The 20909-nt window shown below is 32.7% G+C and overlaps 1 protein-coding gene across 2 annotated transcripts; it reads left to right on the top strand.

Moving 5' to 3' along the window:
• Positions 1–1274: 1274 nt before the first annotated feature.
• LOC144545993 (cysteine-rich receptor-like protein kinase 10) lies at positions 1275–9281 on the top strand. 2 transcript variants are annotated; one of them, XM_078294541.1, is made up of 8 exons: positions 1275–2241; positions 6071–6202; positions 6285–6412; positions 6487–6697; positions 8073–8310; positions 8457–8604; positions 8695–9052; positions 9131–9281. In XM_078294541.1, exons 1-7 carry the CDS (start codon positions 1398–1400, stop codon positions 9028–9030), a joined length of 2037 nt encoding a protein of 678 aa, XP_078150667.1. In that variant the 5' UTR covers positions 1275–1397; the 3' UTR covers positions 9031–9052; positions 9131–9281. The 2 variants fall into 2 exon arrangements, with proteins under 2 accessions (XP_078150667.1, XP_078150666.1); XM_078294540.1 differs by having other exon boundaries at positions 8695–9281.
• The last annotated feature ends 11628 nt before the right edge of the window (positions 9282–20909 follow it).

The following is a 20909-nucleotide window of genomic DNA, read 5'->3' on the forward strand; positions in this document are numbered from 1 at the left end:
GTATAATTAATAAATAATAAAAATAAAATAAGTACAGGGTGATTTTACAGTTTTCTCTAGCAAAGTATAGATGGAGATCGTAATTGCTGTAAGTCAAGAATATGGAGCCTCTAGGATTTTAGATGAAATCTTTGTAATTATCTCAATACATATTTATGGCACTCATGTCTACCCGTATACAACCTTCTGTCACTGTCGCATACGGACCCGTATACGACCTTCTGTCACTATAGTATGCAGTATAGACCACCCCATAAACAGGGCTGTATGTTGGTCCCAAAGGCACCTAGAGGGGGGTGAATAGGGTTTTTAAAAATTTTAATCTAAGTTAATAAAGTCTGAGTGTGTCCTAAAGTTATTCTTGGCATTTATAGCGGGGGAAAATTGATGAAGAGCAAGATTCTAAATGGCATTTATAGCGGGGAGACAAAAAAAAAAGCTTTAGCCAATAGCACAGCTATAGCGAAAGCTATCATAAATAGCGTTTTTTATTTCAAAAATTATGTTTTATGTTTCTACTTATAGTAAACATGTCTCATAAAAAATTAAAACACTAAATTGATTAAGAAGTTCTGATATTTATATTGAATCAATACAAAGTTCAAATTGTCATTCAAAATATCCCTAATTCAAAAACTATCGATATATTTTATATTCAAAATATACCACTACCATATATTAATGCATGATACAAAATTTGATTGATATAGCGGTATATATAGCCCGCACATATTCCATTGTATTGATATAGCTTGATAAAGTAAAAAAAAAAACTATCTAAACATTAAGGCCCATTAAAATTGTAAAATCATAAGCCCATATAGCATAGCGGACCGCTATTGCCGCTTCGCACGCGCTACATGCTATAGCGGACCGCTATTAGCGTTATAACGGCCGTAGCTCGATTAGCGCAGTTTTATCCCGTAACTTAGATTTTTAGGTCCAAAACCACTATAGCTAGCTATTAGAACACTGATGAAGAGGCACTCAAATGGAACAAAGAGGCGTAACCTATAGAGGTGCTCAAACGGAGTAGTCACTGCATAAGAAAATGAGATGTTCAATGGACTGTTAATAATTGTTCATGAACCGGTTCGTTTGTAAAAAAATTTGAATATCAACCGAACTTCGAAAACCTTATTCGGATTATAACCCATTCAATACTAATTTGTTAACTGTTTGGCTCGTTTGTCTACGTACGGTCTGTACTCCTTTTCAATTAGCAGTCATAATACTCGCTTTGCCAATGCTTTTTCTTCATGTATGTATTCTTCCCTGGCATATTTGCTATCATGAATTAAACTCCATAAAATACCCTCCTTCCCAGTTCCCACTTCGGCAAAGCATTCACTCTATAAACCTCCACGAACTTAAACGTTAAATCCTCCATTGCTATCATGAAATTACCTGAGCTTACCCTTCCACTCTTCCCCACCATCTTCTTCTTACTTCTCTTCATCTCTCCTGTGGTCAAGCCTGACAATAAGTACTTGTTTTCATCTTGTGGTAAAAGCGATAATTACACGGCCAACAGCACATATGGAGCAAATCTCCAAACCCTCTTCACTCACCTGACGAAAAGTGCCACCAATTCCACCACCAATTTTGGCTTTTTCAAGAGCTCCGTCGGCAGTAATCCAAACCTGATTTCGGGGCTAGTCCTCTGTCGTGGCGATGTCAACTCCTCCGTTTGCTCCTCTTGCCTCAGTCAAGCAACTAAGGGTATCCAAAATATCTGTTCCAATAAGAAAGAAGCAACTATTTATTACGAATTCTGTCTCCTACGGTATTCAAACCAGAACTTCCTATCATCCACTGACAATTCCAATCAGATCCTCTACTACAATAACTATAACGTGAAGGTTTCCTTTACCCTCTTCGACAATCTCGTCGACTATCTCATGAACTCAACAGCTGACTACGCATCATTCAATAATTCAAAGAAGTTTGGGACATCGCTGGTGAATGCTGATTCTTTTCCAGTAATATTTGGACTAGTTCAGTGTACACCGGACATGTCGGGCACAAACTGCAAGTCGTGCTTGCAGGATCTGATCAGTCAGATGTACCCAAATTACAGTGGAAGGCAAGGAGTGAGAATTCTCGGTGTAAGGTGTAACATTCGATACGAGATTTCTCCATTTTATAGTGGGACGGCGCTGCTCACAGTTACACCTCCAGCAGAGATTGCTCCAGCTCTGGCTCCAACTCTACCATCTCAAGAAACAAACCCTCTAGAAGGTATCAAAACTCAAAAGGGCTTTTAATTACTTTACTTCTGTAAGCATTTGTGATTCCTTATCTTTGCTCATTTATATATGGTCGGGAGAATTTCAACTATTTTGTTGAAATTAACTATTTTGTTGAAATTAAAGTAAAATTCACTAGATACGTAATTGTATGTGACCCGTTAGAAAGAAGCGAATTAATAAAAGTGTTTCAAATTTCTACGGATGTCAAGATTTCAGTGGGAATTGGTGAGATTTTTCAAACAATTTCCAAGGCCCGTTCGGTTGTCATTGTTTTCCTCAATAGTTTCTCAATTATTTTCCTATATATAGTACGCAGATCAATGTAATTTGATGGAAAAACATTCACTCTGACTTAATAATTTTTTTTTCTTTTTCCGATAAAAAAAAATTATTTTGTTCCCACTACGGATGGAATACTCTCTCTCACCTCTCTATTGGTCTTCAAATAGGCTGTACCCACTATTCTCTTGTAAAATAGTAACAAACAAATAAGGACAACAGCTCACTCTCAAACTTATAGATAAATATAAATGAAATATTTTTCTTTTTCTCTGTGGGACTAATCTTAATTTGTCCGGGACTATCTGTGTAGTACTCAACTTCTATCATTGTTATAATTAACAAATATTATTTGTTACATCTGGAAGCTCTTCTTTATCAAACTCAAAAGCCACGTGAACAATACCTTAGAACAGTAAATAATTAAAAAAATATATTATTTGATAGAGAAACTTTAGAAAAATATTATTGTGACAAATATTTGTCAGCTTTAACTAAACGATTTGATTTAGAATTTATAAATATTATTTATTATTTGTCACTAATAAAATATTATTTGATTGAGATATTTAAATAGAAGTACATATTTTTTTTAAAATAAATCAAGATTTCCTACGATTATTATCACATTACAACCGAACAATCATTCAATAAATTCCTACAATCATTCCTATACATACCTCCGAGCATGGGTTCTCGCAAATAAAAAAGTGAGTTCCCAAACCCACCAAATTTCATCCCACACAATCTCGCGACAAATGAACAGGTCCTAAAAGTATTCCAAATTTCTACGATATAGCTCTTCAATTTTTTCTGTGAAAAAAAACAAAATTGAATGATGCGTGTATATACTGCTTGGCTACTATGCTTATAACTTATTTTTGCGTTTCCAATGTCCAAATGGTCGATCCGAACCGTTCATCTTGTTCTCCATATTAATATGTGCTTGGAGACCAAATTTTACATTTTTCTGAATTTTTTTGCTATTTATTAAGTCACTTTGAAAATCGCTGATCCGATGGTCCAGAAATTTTTACTGTTTTTTACTGTTCACAGCAAAACAGCAATTTTCAAAAATGCTTAATAAATAGTAAACAAATTCCAAAAAATGTAAAATTTGGTCTCCAAGCACATTTCAATATGGATTAAACATCTAGCGGTTCGGATCGGTCGTTTGGACATTGGAAACGCAAAAATGAGTTATAAGCATATGTGGGGATATGCTTATATAAACATAGTAGCCAACCTCTGTGTATATATATATAGAGATGGGCTATGGTGCATTGCAATGCATAGGCCATGATGTGCATTGGACCATAAATCACCGATTCAAATTCCAAATGACCGATCCAAACCGTTCATCTTGTTCTCCATATTAATATGTGCTTGGAGACCAAATTTTACATTTTTTGGAATATTTTTACTATTTATTAAGCCACTTTGAAAATCGCTGATCCAACAGTGACTGTTTGGAACAGTAAAATCAGAAACGACTGTTGATCAGCGATTTATTAAGCCACTTTGAATCGGTGATTTATGGTCCAATACACATATATATATAGATATATATATATATATATATAGATATATATATATATATATATATATAGATATATATATATATATATAGGAATATGCTAGCATGCTATGCATAGCATAGAACCCCTCCATGCAACGGCTTGGATTTCGAGTTTTCAAAATTCTAATGGTCGATCCGAACCGTTCATCTTGTTCTCCATATTAATATGTGTTTGGAGACCAAATTTTACATTTTTTGGAATTTTTTTACAATTTCTTTAGATTTATTGAAAATCGCTGTTTTCAGCAAATCTGGACCATAAAAAAACAGCGATTTTCAATAAATCAAAAGAAATAGTAAAAAAATTCCAAAAAATGTAAAATTTGGTCTCCAAACACATATTAATATGGAGAACAAGATGAACGGTTCAGATCGACCGTTAGGATTTTGAAAACTCAAAATCCGAGCCGTTGCATGGAGAGGTTCTATGCTATGCATAGCATGCTAGCATATTCCTATATATATATATTTATATATATATATATATATATATATATATATATATATATGGAGAGAGAGAGAGAGAGAGTAAGACTTGGTATGCATATATAGGAAGGCTTGGTATATATATATATATAGTAAGGCTTGGTATCCATAGCACCCAAGCCTTACTCTCTCTCTCTCTCTCTCTATATATATATATATAAATATAGAGTTAGGCTGGGGTGCTATGGATAGCATAGTGGCCTCTATGCTACGGCTCAATATTCGAGTTTTCAAAATCCAAACGGTTGATCCGAACCGTTCATCTTATTCTCCATATTAATATCTGCCTGGAGACCAAATTTTACATTTTTCTGAATTTTTTTACTATTTATTAAGTATTTTACAAAATTGTTGATCCAACGGTGGCTGCACAAAACAGTAAAACCGTTGGATTAGCGATTTTCAAAGTGGCTTAATAAATAGTAAAAAAATTCAGAAAAATGTAAAATTTGGTCTCCAGGCAGATATTAATATGGAGAATAAGATGAACGGTTCGGATCGACCGTTTGGATTTTGAAAACTCGAATATTGAGCCGTAGCATAGAGGCCACTATGCTATCCATAGCACCCCAGCCTAACTCTATAAATATATATATATATATATATATATATCTATATATATATGTGTACATATATATATGTATATACATATATAGGAATATGCTAGCATGCTATGCATAGCATAGAGGTCCGTGCAATGGCTCAATATTCGACTTTTCAAAATCCTAACGGTCGATTCGAATCGTTCATCTTGTTCTCTATATTAATATATATTTGGAGATCAAATTTTACATTTTTTGGAATTTTTTTACTATTTTTTTAGATTTATTGAAAATCACTGTTTTTTTATGGTCTAGATTTGCTGAAAACAACGATTTTCAATAAATCTAAAACAATAGTAAAAAAATTCCGAAAAATGTAAAATTTGGTCTACAAACACATATTAATATGTAGAACAAGATGAACTGTTCGGATCGACCGTTAGGATTTTGAAATGTCGAATATTGAGCCGTTGCACGGAGGCCCTCTATGCTACGCATAGTATATTAGCATATTCCTATATATATATATCTCTATAGAGATGGGCTATGGTACATTGCAATGCGTAAGCATTTTTGTGTATTGGACCATAAATTACTGATTCAAAGTCCAAATGACCGATCCAAAGCGTTCATCTTGTTCTCCATATTAATATGTGCTTGGAGACCAAATTTTACATTTTTTAGAATTTTTTTACCATTTATTAAGCCACTTTGAAAATCGTTGATCCAACGGTAATAGTAAAATCAAAGTGTGTGTGTGTGCGCGCGTGTGTGTGCTTGTGCGTGAATAATATTACTTGTTTAAGATAGTTCTGATGTATATTCATTTCGTAATTGTAATACATCCATTTGATATATTAAATTATTGTCGTTGAAATTTGTTAAAATCAAAAGGTTAGGCGTGTTTGTGAGTTCTGATGTGTTTTATGCAGGCAAAAAGAAAACTTCAACTAGTACAACTATGGCAATCACTATACCACTGGTCCTTGCTTTTGTTGTAATAGCTGGTCTTTTTTTGTGCTTCTTAAAGATGAGAAAATTAGAGCTGACAAAACGATTGCTGAGTAAGAAAAATCATTTTATTTGATCGACATTGTACTCAAGTAAGCTCGGCCCATGCTGATTGATTTTGGTGTCAATGTACAGATGTGAGTAATTCCAAGGAGATAAGTGTCGAGTCACTGCTTCTCGATCTCTCTGTATTAAGACTTGCAACAATTGATTTTGCAAAGGAAAACAAACTTGGTGAAGGTGGATTTGGATCCGTATATAAGGTAGGAATATATATATTCATTACTAATATTCTGGACATTTATTGTATGTAATTACTTTTTAAATCTTCTATAAGGGCTTACTGCCTGATGGCCGAGAAATAGCAGTAAAGAGGCTTTCTCAAAGTTCCAGTCAGGGACTAGGCGAATTGAAAAATGAGCTACTCTTGGTCGCAAGGCTTCAACACAAAAATCTTGTCAGACTTATTGGTGTCTGCTTGGAAGACCAGGAGAAATTGCTTGTTTATGAATATGTACCTAACAAAAGCCTTGATCAAATCCTTTTTGGTAATGTTTTCTTTCTCTTTCAGGAAATATTATCTTTCAATTAACTTGTTGATTCCCAGTTATAGAGTAATAGCCATAACTTTAATTATCTCAATTTTTTTTTTGGTGAATTTCACTGTTGCTTAGGTTTGACACAAACCAACGAGTCTACCCTGACAAAAATTGTTACACATGGCCCTTGGTCCCTTACAATCCAACTCTGTAGATATATGTTAATTTGGCGTGCCAGGTTGGCATAATTGGCTTTAATTATTTTGCAATGCAAAATTCTCATCATATATTATATTGAAGGCAGGTCACTGACAATTGTATAGAAGATAAAAAGAATATTTACATAGTTATTCACGATACCTCAAGATATAGGAATTAATACAGGTCCACTAAATGCAATATAGCAGCCGGCATATATACTTAATAGCATAGTAGGAAATATTGGCCGATACCGATACGGATCGGCCGATGCGTATCGGTATAGGCCAAGTCCAATCCGATACCGAGTCGATATTCACGGATTTTCTGTTTTTCATCCAATTTATGCTATTTTGGTCTGATACCGAGCCGATAGTTCTATTTAAAACTATGCTGCCAACTACCACGTAGCAATAAAAGGTTTATATATGCTGCCAACTACCCGTGATTAAATAGAACTCCAAAATAAAAGGTTCGGAAATGGAGAAGGGATGTGAAATTGAGTAATATGCCTTTACCACGTAGCAATGGATTGATTGTGTTTACATGCTGCCAATTAAATAGTAAATAGAACATGCATGCTGCCAACTATGCTGCACGTAGTAATGGATTGATTGTGTTTACAACTTTATATGTTGCCAACTAAATAGTAAATAGAACATGTATGCTGCCAACTATGCAGCCCGTGATTAGATAGTAAATAGAACATGTGTTTACAATCTTTCATTTGAGTTTACAATGTCTTTTTTTTTTTGGTTCCGGACAACAATATCTCCATTTTTATCATAATACAGACGACGATGAAGTGATCCAGCCAGCACGGCATAGTTTCTAGCAGTGAAAGAGTGTGTTTATAGTTTTAATGCTTGTATTATATTCTATTAGTGGATTATTTGATTGTAATCATTTATCTAAAAATAAATTATTGACAAATTATTTTTTTATCAATTTTTTCCTATTTTTTTTAGTGTAAAACAAGTTTCTGGTCAAAAAGTCTGATTTTCTGATCCGAATTGGCTGATACCGGCCGATACGCCGATCCCAGATTGGTATCGGCCGGGACCGATCCCAATACCGATATTTCCTACTATGCTTAATAGTCTATAAATTGTAGTATGGTTCAACTATTGGAAGAGGTACATTTCTAGTCCTAATTAAATAAGATCCTCCATATCTTCTTCTGTAGATGCTGAGAAGCGACACCTACTAGACTGGGAAAGAAGGTACATGATCATTTGTGGAATTGCAAGAGGGCTGCTTTATCTACACGAGGATTCTCAGCTTAGAATTATTCACCGAGATCTAAAGGCAAGCAATGTCTTGCTCGATGCAGAGATGAACCCAAAGATATCCGACTTCGGTCTGGCTAGACTTTTTGAAAGAGACCAAACTCAAGATATCACAAGTCGAGTTGTAGGAACATTGTAAGTATATGTCACTCAATTATATTACAAGTACTGTACAGGTATATATTGCAATAATTGTTGAGTTTAACCATATACTTCTTTATGATCTCCCCGAAATTGCCATAAAAATTAAAACTGATATTGATATACATACTTTGTTGTAGTGGATATATGGCTCCGGAGTATGCAATGCTGGGCCACTTCTCGGTCAAGTCAGACATTTTCAGTTATGGTGTTTTAGTTTTGGAAATTATAACTGGAAAGAAGAACTGTACCATTGAGAATGATGTGACCGAACTTCTCTTGAGTTTTGTAAGTAGCAGCACTAATGCTCTGTATCTATTATTTCTCTAATCAGCAAAGGAACTATGTACTAAAGAAATTGAAATTACCATCACATAGGTATGGGAGAACTGGACCAATGGTACCATTACAGAAATAACAGATCCATCTTTAGATCATCACTATCCGACGAGTGAATTATTGAGGTGCACACAGATTGCGCTATTGTGTGTCCAGGACAACCCAGCAGACAGACCCACTATGTCAAATGTGGCCTTGATGCTTAGTAGCGAAACAGTGTCTCTCGAGATCCCGTCTAGTCCTGCATTTTGCATTGTGAATAGAAGTATACATGCTGGATTTGGAAACATTGGAGGCAACACTCACAGGTCCTCAAGCAAGTCTGTCCCCATGTCATCAAATGAGGTTTCAATTACTGATGTTGAGCCCAGGTAGACTAAGCAATTAAGGTGATAAATGCTTTTGTGGAGTTGGGAACAGTAAAGGTCAGCAAGGTCTAGCTACTCAATGAGTTGCAGATATTTAGTATATTAATTCTTACCATTAAGGTTTGTAAAAGAAGGTCCTTCGTCGGCACATTTTCATTTACTTCTATATTTTTTTCTCTTGTGTAATTGTAAGAAGTCATCAGGAACTCAGCCACTACTTCGATAAAGTAATTGAATAAATTTGTTTCAGATATTTTAGTAGCTTACAAAAGTTATAGATGTTCAATTCAAATTTTGCTCCTGTTGGTATTCTTTTGTCTTGAAAAATACAATTCATGAGAGATTCTCAGATCACTGGCAAATCCTGGCCCAAAATAGGTGAGGTATATTATATCATAACAAGGAAAAGGGAACTTTGAACAGAGAGAATTTAAAATTTATGCTAGTGACAACCTTTTGGTGTTAATTGTTTGGGTCTGGAAGAAAAGGATCTCAAAAATGAAAGAGAAAACAACGAGCAACAGATGAAAAGACGCCACAAAAACAGGACCTTCTGTGTGTATGCACCAATTATACCCGAATAGAATACTCCAATCACCATTATACCCAAGTTTGGAAAAAAAATGAATCAGAGTGGAAAGGAAAGTGGTGTGAAGTGAGATTAAGGTCAAAGAGAGCAGTGCCAAAACCCTAAGAGAGCAGAGTGAAAGGAGAAGAGAGATCGACAACTATAAAGAGGAAGAAGAGAGAAAAAGAAGAGAAAGTTATTACATTAGATGGGAGGGCGGTGGGTATTAAAGAGAGGGCGCGCAGCTGTGATCGAATAGGCATGAAAAAAATAACCCTAAGGACTATTCATACAAGGTTCGAACGAAAACGTTGTGTATAATGTACCCAAATCAAGCATGATTCCTACAAAAAACCGGGTATATATAACTTACGGGGTAGTCGAAAAGGCATTTACTGGGTAGTAAAGAGGCACAAAAAATCAAAAAACCTAACAAGATTTATACACTGTTCAGCTAGAAAAACTGTGTATGTTACCTTCTGTATATGGTTATATTCTTTAAGAACCATGTACGGTTTGTACATTCATTTTTGGGAACTTTCAATAATGTACTAGCATCCGTATGTACTTTGCAATCAATTAAAGAAACATAAAAGAAGCTTTATACATATTCGAAACAATTTATACATATACATTGTTGGCATAATTAAACAAATTTGTACATAAATACAGATTTACATGTAACATAATTAATCAAACAACAAATTAAATATCAAAATACATAGATTGTCAAATATGCATGTCATCTTTTTCTCTTTTTTTTTTTTTTGAAAAATAAGGATCAAGTCCTTGTTTATATATTGATATCATGGTAAAAAGAGTTTCAGGTTTTGAACTAAAACCTGCTGTTACAAACAAAATGATTATGAAGATAGAATCCATTGAAAATAAGAAATAATTTAAAAGAAAACAGGGAAAGAAAAATAATAGTCTAAAATACACGAATAAAAAAAAAGTTCAGATTTAGGTTGAGCTTCTATTGTATCTTAGCAATGAACACTGTTGATAGACTTCTTCTGCTAGTTCAATTTGCTTTTTGCATTGATCCTTGAAAATTCTTGTGCATCTCTCTCTCCAAATTATTAAAAGTATGATAGAGATAATCTCCTTTGTTTTCTTCGATAATTGCTCATGAGAAATTGAATCATACTAGTATTTCCTCTTCGGACCTCAATGTCATATTTTTCTTCAAATATTTATTGATAATGCATACATTCACAAAAGTAACTTGCTAGTTATTGTATATTGAACAGATAGATCAACTAATGATTGATTTCCCTCATCTCCATCTGATGATGGTAATCAAAATTTATAGCTCATCATAGTTCTGGGTGCCATCGTGTTAAACCTCAACATAAAATCAAGGTTGCAAACGGGAGGGAAATGATGATGAAAAGACAAGCAAGCTAGGGAGAGGGTTAGACTTAAATGAAGAAGTTTGAAGAGGCGGTTGAGGGGCTATTTCTTCAAGAAAATTAATTATTAACAGGGGTTTAGTTGAGAAACATGAGTAAATAGTGCACGGCTTTTAAATACAAACCCGTTTTTTTTTTTAGATTTAGCATAAGAATACACGAATTTTTGGGAAGAAACCATGTATGATCGGCCACGATCATACACGGTTCCTTAAGAACAAACCGTGTACAAATATATGTGCTTTTTCTTACACGATTGTGTTTTAAATGACCGTGTGTGTATGGTTGAGCTCATTTTCACGCGAGCGCCTCTTCCCTTTAACATTGTTTATTTGGATTTTTCTCGCTTCAGTGTATGATGTGATGTGTATGGTTAACATTTTTGAAGTAGTGTCAGTTGTTCAAGCTTATCAATTTGCAATTATACCATTTGAGAAATAGACTTCTTACGCATCCTATGAATCTGACAATGGCTTGCGAAAAGAACACAAACCTGTCACAAGATGTCCCTTGTTTAATTTTATGCGTGCTGAGTGATCAATTCACCCCGATTTTTTCTCTTGTTTGAATTTTGACTTTGTTTTTATGCAGAAGAAAGATAAGTGGCGAAACCAAATATAGAACAAATCTTGCGATATAATTGTGAGCGAGGATGATGGAGTTGAAGTGGAAGCAATTTCTGGAGAATATGGTTGGGTAGACATCACAGTCACCAGGGAGAATGTCTCTAATAATTCTGTTTGAGCTAAGAAATACTGCTTCAGATGATTTATTGGTAAAGCACTAAGCTCTTGACTTACTTGGGCTAAAATAATACAAGGTTATTATTTGACTCTGAAACTCTGTTCTTGATGTAGGTATCTTTTGTTGTTGTAACTAGTAATATATGGTCTAATTGTTATGATGTAAATCTAGTTTGGTGTTGTGATGCTGTCTGCAGTATTTTTTTTTTCTTGATTATCGTGGTTATTTTTTTAAGCTTTGATCTAAAAAAAGTATTAAATTTCTTCTGCTTTACAAAAGAATAGCAGCAGCAAGTATTAAATTTCTTATATGTCTGTAGTTACCAATTCAAGCTAATTAGATAAACTTATTTCTCGACATATATCCAACAGCCAGGATCCCTTTGTAAAGTCCATACTGTTTTTCATTTGTTTCTTGTTCCTCCTATTGCTACTACACCAGGAATATCAACTTCAGTTGTTCACTTATTGGAGTAGTGATTTAAATATGAATTATAAAGTGAAATTGTTTCTGCTAAAATATTAAAAGATATTACATCAGTCTTTGCTAATCCAAGAAAACACGGACCTATTATATCATGAATCATACCAAGTTAGTATGTTAAACCAAAATTATTTAAAAAAAAAAAAAAAAAAAGCAAAGACACTCAAAGAACATGAAAAAGATTTTTATATCAATAATAATCTTTTACAGAATAGATCAAGATCTTTTATTCTTTTGAAATTAATTAGCATTTGGGAAGATCAGATGGTGGTGGAGGCAGTTTCTGGCTGGGGAGGCTTCCATCTAACACAAGTCATGCCATCCTGACACCCCAACTGGTGTGCACTTCCAAGTGACTGTGCATGAACCAGACACCTATATACAAAATCCCGTCAAAATTTAAAATGATAATTTCAGACCTAAAATTTAAAAATATCAATCTCAATTATGCTGTGAACTTTTATCTCAAAGAAAAGTGAAATTGTGAAGTTAACAATTCAAATAAAAAAAAAAATCAAATTAAGTAAAATTAGATGACATGGATTATCGGCAAGGAAACGGACAGCTACCCATCCACCAGGTGGAACTTCAATTGTGTTTCTCTCAACCGGGTCTACTAGTTTGAACCCTGCTGGGTCTTTAGCTGGGTTGTAGTTGCCAAACCCTTGTCTGACAACAAAGAAATTGAATCCATGAATATGCAAAGGGTGACTTTTGGCGCCTAAAACCCTTGTCTTGCATCACCAATTCCACACTTGTGTTGCCAAACCCTTGTCTTGCATCACCAATTCCACAGTGTTGAAGGGAACTACCAAGAATTGGAAAGTTCGATCCATACACACCTTTTGTTTTCCAGAGAAATGAGATTGGAGTGCCGTTGTTGGAAGAATGAAGGATATATTATTTACTGAAACTGAAAACTTTGTTCCATTTGGACTCTTTTACAGTAAAAAAGAATTGATGGTCAAACTATGAAAATAAATAGTAATTGTTTTTTAATATATTTTAATTTATCATTAATTAGACAGCATATATAACTCTTACATAAAAATGCTAACCTGGCATGTTTCATTTGGAGGACACGGTTTTGCTCCAAGACCAACTGTAAAGAAAAATTGTTGGTCGACAATTTTGGGGACATTTACTGTGAGTATTGGCTAAACTTTTTAGTGTCTTAGCGAAATTCGTTGAAAATGAAGATTCATTCAAAGCTGGCAGTGTGGACTTGTAAAGTGGTAGTTTCTTGTTAAAGCTAGACGAAGATATACTTTTCGGATTTTCATACTCAAGATTTCCTGTAAAGTTGAGTTGTCAAATGTTCCTTTACCACTGACATACGGCCTTGCCTCCATAAAGAAATTTGCATTCGGGTATTATGCGTGTTTGGATGAATTGGAGGGATGCGTACAGGAGATACGGTTATGAGAGAAGATCTATAGAATTCAACTTGTGAAAAGAATAGTGGTTATTGATATATTAGAAATTATTAGCAATTAGCAGAAATGTATAACAGTTGTGATATTGTTATATTAAAGTTACAAAACGTGAAGTTATATTTTAAGTATAATATGTAGTGGAACAGAGACACAAGATAGTAGATATATTTTGTATTATTGTTGTACATACAGACTTGTAATTATATAAAATAATATAAAATGAATTTGTAGACAAAGTTACATACTAATATTATGAAGTAAATATAAAAGATTATTATTTTTTTTTCAAAAAAAAACGTTTACTATGTTATCAATATTATAAATAAAATTTTGTAAGTATAAAATAATAACTCATTTTTTTGGATGTTACACAATGCATTCTTTTCTTTTCCATCAAATTTTTCTTGCACGTATATGTTAACCTATTTTTTTAATTTTTTAATATTATGTTTTATTTTTTCAAATAAATATTTACTAAACCTATTACATTTTATTGATTTTCTCTTATATCTTATAGGATGTATTTCTAACTCAGAGTCTTAAAGTGAGGTTTTAAAAATCATATGAAAATATATATACATATAAAACGAAAGCGCTAGTTTTAATAATAAAATAATGATCATTATATAGTTAGACTTGTTTTCACATAAAACTTGCTCTTTGTTATTTACATGCAAATTACATTTCCAATTCATACAACTGATGTGATCAGATAATTTTATTTTTCTTGTAGAAAGGAATTCATACAACTGATGTGATCAGATAATTTTATTTTTCTTGTAGAAAGGAAATTTTAATGTATAACATGTTATTGCAATTAAAGAGGGTACATTTTACATTTGTACATTTGCACCAATGAATTTTCTCTCTAAATTAGAACTAATTTTTGCAAAGCCCATATATCTACTATATATGGCAGGCTTTTGAGAAAGTAGTAATTTGGATGATAAGACACTAATAATGATATCGAATCAAATTAATCTATTTATTATTCCGAGCCTTAATTTTGGTTACAGCAGAGCGACGGGTCTGATGGATATCGAATGAAATTCAATCCAATGTCTAGTACAGATCATTTAATCTGTGCTGAAATTTATATTTTCGGCTTAAAATATTAAAATTTAAGTTATACATACAAATCACAATGCAGATTGAACAATTAATCTCAATCAAACATCGGTCGGAATTTGTTCTAATGGAAAATCCCCCGCTTTGGTTTGTATAGATTCTTTCAAAACGCTTGTCTTTCATTTAATTGTGATGGTTATTGCCATATTCAAATTGAAGCTGTCTAATTAAAATAAAACTATCTCAATTAGCACCTTCATATATATAGTAAATTTACTATCAAATAGTGACATTTTACATTCTATGTAAGAACAACGGATTTAAAGTGTATTGATAATTAAGTTCAGGTACAAACATATTTTTTCTTTTCAAGATAGTGTTATGTTAATGCTATTTCTCTAATTAAATATTTTGTAGGAATAACAAATTAACATTTTTCGAGTTTAAACTACTCCATATTTAATTTAAAAGATAAAATATATCATTTCGAATAACATAAAATTCACTCTTTTCATATTATTTAAATTATATTATATAGTAACTCAAATAACAAATTTCATTATTCTTTTGGCAATTCAAAAGGTAACAAATTGGGATCGTACAATTAAGCTAGCTCTCTGCAGTATCATATATTGTATGCAAATTCAAATGAACAATTAAAAGTAATATTCAAAACTTGTGCTAATTTGCTATCATGTTAAGATCAAAGCATGCAATCGCAATGTTTAACAGTAAAATTGTTCACTTCATCGTATTTATTAAATGTAATTAAAAACAATACAAACAAAGTGAAAATTTTAGGATGATTTATAAGTATTGCAACTTGTCCAATTCGGTAAAATTTTAGAAAAGCGATATTACTCTTCCATCAATATTACAATCCAAGTAGACTTAAACAAATTACAAATTTTTGAGACATGCTAAGTTTACTCTCGTGAAATAAGTCGTGTTATTATTTTCATGTGACTAATTTCACTAATCCAAGAGTTCCACGGATGCAACCCCGAGGAAGCAAAAATTAATCAATCCTAAAATAATTAATATTGTACAATACTTTTCTTCTAAATAATTAATCAATTCAAAAATAGAATGGAATAAACTCCTTGACAGGAAAAGAAAATGTTGATAAAGTTTTTAATGAATAACTATAAAATTCTGATGACATTGAAGTGTTTTTTTGTTTTTGTTTTGCAAATTATACATTTCTGAAAAATATAATGTTTGCACTTTGATACAGATCGTATAACAAAAAAATTCCTCCATTTATCCTTTTCTTTATTATCAAAACCGATAAAAAATAAATAATTAATTAGTATGTTAGTGAAGCACTGATCGAAAAATAAAAGAGTTGCATGCATTTGTATTTAATATAATGACTTATATGTTAATTGCGATATTTAATTTATTTTTCAAATGTCTTTTACGAAAATAAAATCTACAACTCTTTTGTAGGAAGAAAAGACTTATCGATCACTATATGCGCGCATGCGTACGGATCTTATTACTTACATTATTAACTATGTTTCATCTTCACTCGGTGAAAATAAAGATGAAGTTGAGATTTCAACCGGAGCTAGAGCTTAAGACAGAGGGAGAAGAACCAAATATTCTGCCACATCAAGAGAAATTCCGACTTCATGCAAAAAATATTTTCTCCAAAGTCCAGACGCTAGCTCTGGCTGTAGACAGTTGTCACAGATTCTGGTATGAGAGTGTTGATCAGCCATGTGTATCTCAATTTCATCTAGTATGAGTAAAGTTATTCAACAAACGCATCAGTGCAACTTGAATATATTTTATTATTATAAAATATATTTACTAAATGTGTTAGTATATTTGTTGATTTTCTCTGATTTCTACAGGAATATAAAAATAATGTTTTAAAAATCATCAGAGTTTTAGAGTTATTGGATAAACATCAGTATGTTTATATATACATACATATATATAAATTGAAAGCTCTAGTTTTAATAAAACGATGGTCGTCATATAGTTAGATATGTTCTTATATATTTAAAATTTCCCTTCTGCTATTTGCATACAAATTACATTCTCGATTCATAACATTAATGTGATTATATAATTTTGTTTTTCTTGCTAGAGGGAAATCTAATGTATTACATGTTGTTGCAGTGACAGAAGGAATACGTTTTTCATATATATACATTCAATCCGATTTTTATAAAACACCTTAACATTTATTATTATAATGCAATAAACACATAGTGGCATATTCAGTTCTTGATGGTGCTGTCATACCAATCTCCTCTGATTCTGACTCTTCTGGTTCTGCATCGGTTACTTCTGATCATTGGGATTGTCCTAATTGTAATAATTGATACTGTACTTTGTTATGTTGTGTGTTTTGTCTTGCTCTCTATTAGTCAGGATTTCCTAATTAATATGCTACTTTCTTACTTGTTGATTAGGTACCTAAGATGATCCTTTAGATCTCTTATGGGCATGTTCTATATATTTTTCGTTATATTTTGTATCCAATGGATTTATCCATTACTTTTGTAAGAACTAATATTTGTTTCAGCTAATGAAACAGGTGGGTCGCTCCCACTTTATTCAAAAAAAAAAAAAAAAAAAAGTGGCATATTCCGGATTTGATAAGCCCAAACATTTTGGGCCGAGCAAAGATGGTATTTACGAGAATTTTTGGATCTTTAAGAATCTGGTATTTATTGAGAATCTCACCTCTCATATTCCATGAGATAATGGGTTGCTTTTAGATTGAGTTTCAAATGCAGTTGCTCTCGCTAAATAATCACAGACATCCAGCCATTCCAACTCTTATTTTTTTTCACCCAAATTTGGTTGAATTTTTTATAATTTGTTTTCCCTTCCGGAGGAAATCCATATTTTTGGTATGATTAAATGAATGCAACATTTTGTGGTTTCTCATCTATGCTAGTCTCTAATTATTTTTCATTATCTTTTTCACTAAATTCAATTGTTGCTAACAAATTACTCGTCTCTACTGGAATATGCATAACGGGTTGGGATTTTGCGGATGAAATTGTTTCAATTGCAACTAAAATTTCATGATATACTATGGTCCTAAACTAATTAATAAGCATTCTTGAAATGTTATTTTCACAGAATTTCAGCCAAAATTGACAGCTTTCCTGTATGGAAAAAATTGTACCAAAAGGGCAAGTTGAAGACTAATTTGTAACATAGTACACTAGATTACTAGTCCATAAAAAGTTGCTATTATTTATTTTGGTGCAAGAAAAAATCATTTGTTTAATTCTTTCTCTTTGGAAATAGGAGCACGTAGAAGTTCTGTATTGCCTATTTTTTTCTTAGAATGAATATTTATATCGAATCTTGTTCAATACGTTGACATATACATGTAAAAAGGAAGCTCTAGTTTAAATAAAATAGTGATTATATAGCTAGATTTGTTTTCACATAAAAGTCTCTCTATATTACTGACGACTTATTACAATTCTTTCACAAACCTCAATGGTAATAATTAGTATACTATATCTCTGCTCCTCATTGAGTAGACCTTGTTGACTTTTACAGTTCTCAAATTAGGGGTGTCAATGGTACCTTTTTTGCCGTTTACCCGACCCGTATCGTATTCGATAAGGCGGGTATGGGTAAGTTTTTTTTTTCGTTAGCTTATTGGGTATGGGTATGGGTAAGAATTTTTTTTCGTTAAATAAATGGGTAAGGGTATGGGTAATGACTATTTCATACCCGTTACCCTATAGGGTAATTATAAAATCCAAATATATATTCAATTCAATTTCCAACCCACTTAAATGTATACTCAATTCAATTTTCAACCCACTTAAATGTATATTCGTGTTTTTAAATTTTTATTCTTTATAAAAAATAATTTAGTTGGAATTGATTGCACATTTATTTTATTTTTTATTAGAAATGCAATTATATATGTGTTAAAATGAATGAGTTTTTGATGTTTAATTTGTAAAATATAATAAAACTAATTATTATACTAGTATTATCCGTTATACCCGCTACCGTTTCGTTACCCGATAATATTAACGGGTAAGGGTAGGGTAGGGTAAGATCAATTTTTAATGGGTATGGGTAGGGTATGGGTAGTGTCAATTTTAATGGGTATGGGTATGAAAATGTCTCCACCCGACCCGTACCGTACCCATTGACACCCCTATCTCAAATCCACAATAACATTTCTCACCTTAATTTTCAATCTACCTGGGTTCAATATCAGTAATTGAAACCTCATTTTGTGACATCGGGACAGACTTGCTTGAGGACCTGTCAGTGTTGCCAGCAATGTTATTAAACCCACATGAGAATGAACCAGCACATATACTGCTCTCTGTAATGTAAAATGTGGGCAAAGACGGAGTCTCGAGAGACATCGTTTTGCTACTAAGCATCACGACCGCATTTGACATAGCTGGTCTCTCAGCTGGGTTGTCCTGGACACACAACAATGCGATCAGTGTGCATCTCAACAATTCACTCCTCGGATATCGCTGACCTAAAGACGGATCTGCTACTTCTATAATGGTGCCATTGGTCCAGTGCTGCCATACCTATGTTATGGTAATTTCAATTTTTTTAGCATACAGTTTCTGTAGATTATAGAATAATAGATACAAAGGATCAGTGCTGCTACTTACAAAGCTCAAGAGACCTTTGGTCTCATTATTCTGAAAGGTATCACTGTTCTTCCTTCCAGTTATAATCTCTAAAACTAAAACACCATAACTGAAAACGTCTGATTTGATCGAGAAGTTGCCTCGCGTTGCATACTCTAGAACCATATATCCACTACAAGAAATTAAGTATGTATATCAACATCAGTTTATATATTTTGGTAGTTTTGGGAGATCATAATAAAGTTTAATGTCAAACTCAACAATTATCGGGGATGGTCACCAAACATCCATATGCATCAAATCAAAAGGATTCTTACGTTTATTTGAACTGCTATAATAAATTGTTCTATGACTCTTAAATTTGATACAAGTTTCACAAACAAAATCTTTTGAATCGGAATTCAAAAATAGCGCTTGAATGAATAATACCCTCGATCATGTCAACAGGTTGAGGTATGACTCTTGGGATTCAGCAATAATGGTCGACTCTTAGGTTTCAGCTTCTGACATTGTTCTACCAAGTATGGATAGCTCCTTAGAGTAGTATCTTCTTTATTCTTCAACTTCCTTCGTATCTCCTTAGAGCAGTATCTTCTGCACATATTCAACTTCCTTCGTATCTTCTTTAATTCCTTCTTTGAATTGATATGGATTCCAGCATATTTTGTTTGATTTCCAAATCTTCAGCTGCCAGGTGTGTTATCAACAATTGTTAATAGAGATATGGACTAATTATTTTGAACGCTGTAGTTCTTATATGGACAGAGGTACAAAAAATATACATCAGCGTACGAAAATCAAAATATATCACAAAGATGTATTATCTAGTTTTCTTCATGTATATGTCACATAAAATGAAAACAAATTATAGTAATACAATACTTATATTATTTTTATAGAGAATTAATTATGCTAATAATTCCTATATCCGATCGTTAGAACTAATTTTGTTCTTATACCAGTTCAATAAAAATTACACCATATATTTAGAACTTTTATGACAGTATTCACCATCAACTTAATCTTTTATAGATGCATCTTATAAACATCTAATTCATTCTTATGTTCTGTAGTGGATAGTTATTAGTGGTAGTTATTTTAGAGAACGTGTGGTACTAATTTAAATACTGTAGAACTTTGTAATTGAGTAAGAGTATGAAATAGGTTTGCTTCTATTCTGACAAACAACTCTCTGTTTCTAGAAATACTGGCACATCAGCACATAATTTTGTTTTTATCTGTTTTGGTTGATTGAACTGTCAATTAGTGCTATGTCCCAAGTTCATCCAAGATACTACACATAGAATTGGGATTCTGACAGCTCAATTTCAAAGGCAGCAGCTTGACATTGAGATGCTCAATTTGGTTAATTGGATTAAAAAGAGAGTAGAGAGAAAAGATACAGGGAAGTTGGAAGGAGAAGACAGAAAAGAAGGATAAGAGAAAAAAGAAAGCTAATGAATTTCTGATTAATCGCATAACTATTCTTTACAATTATGAGCCTATTAATAGCTGATTAGAAATAATAAAGAAATTACAAAACTGCCATTAGCCTA

This window comes from Carex rostrata, chromosome 28, assembly GCF_964058835.1.
Source record: "Carex rostrata chromosome 28, lpCarRost1.2, whole genome shotgun sequence".
NCBI classification, from domain to species: Eukaryota; Viridiplantae; Streptophyta; class Magnoliopsida; order Poales; family Cyperaceae; genus Carex; species Carex rostrata.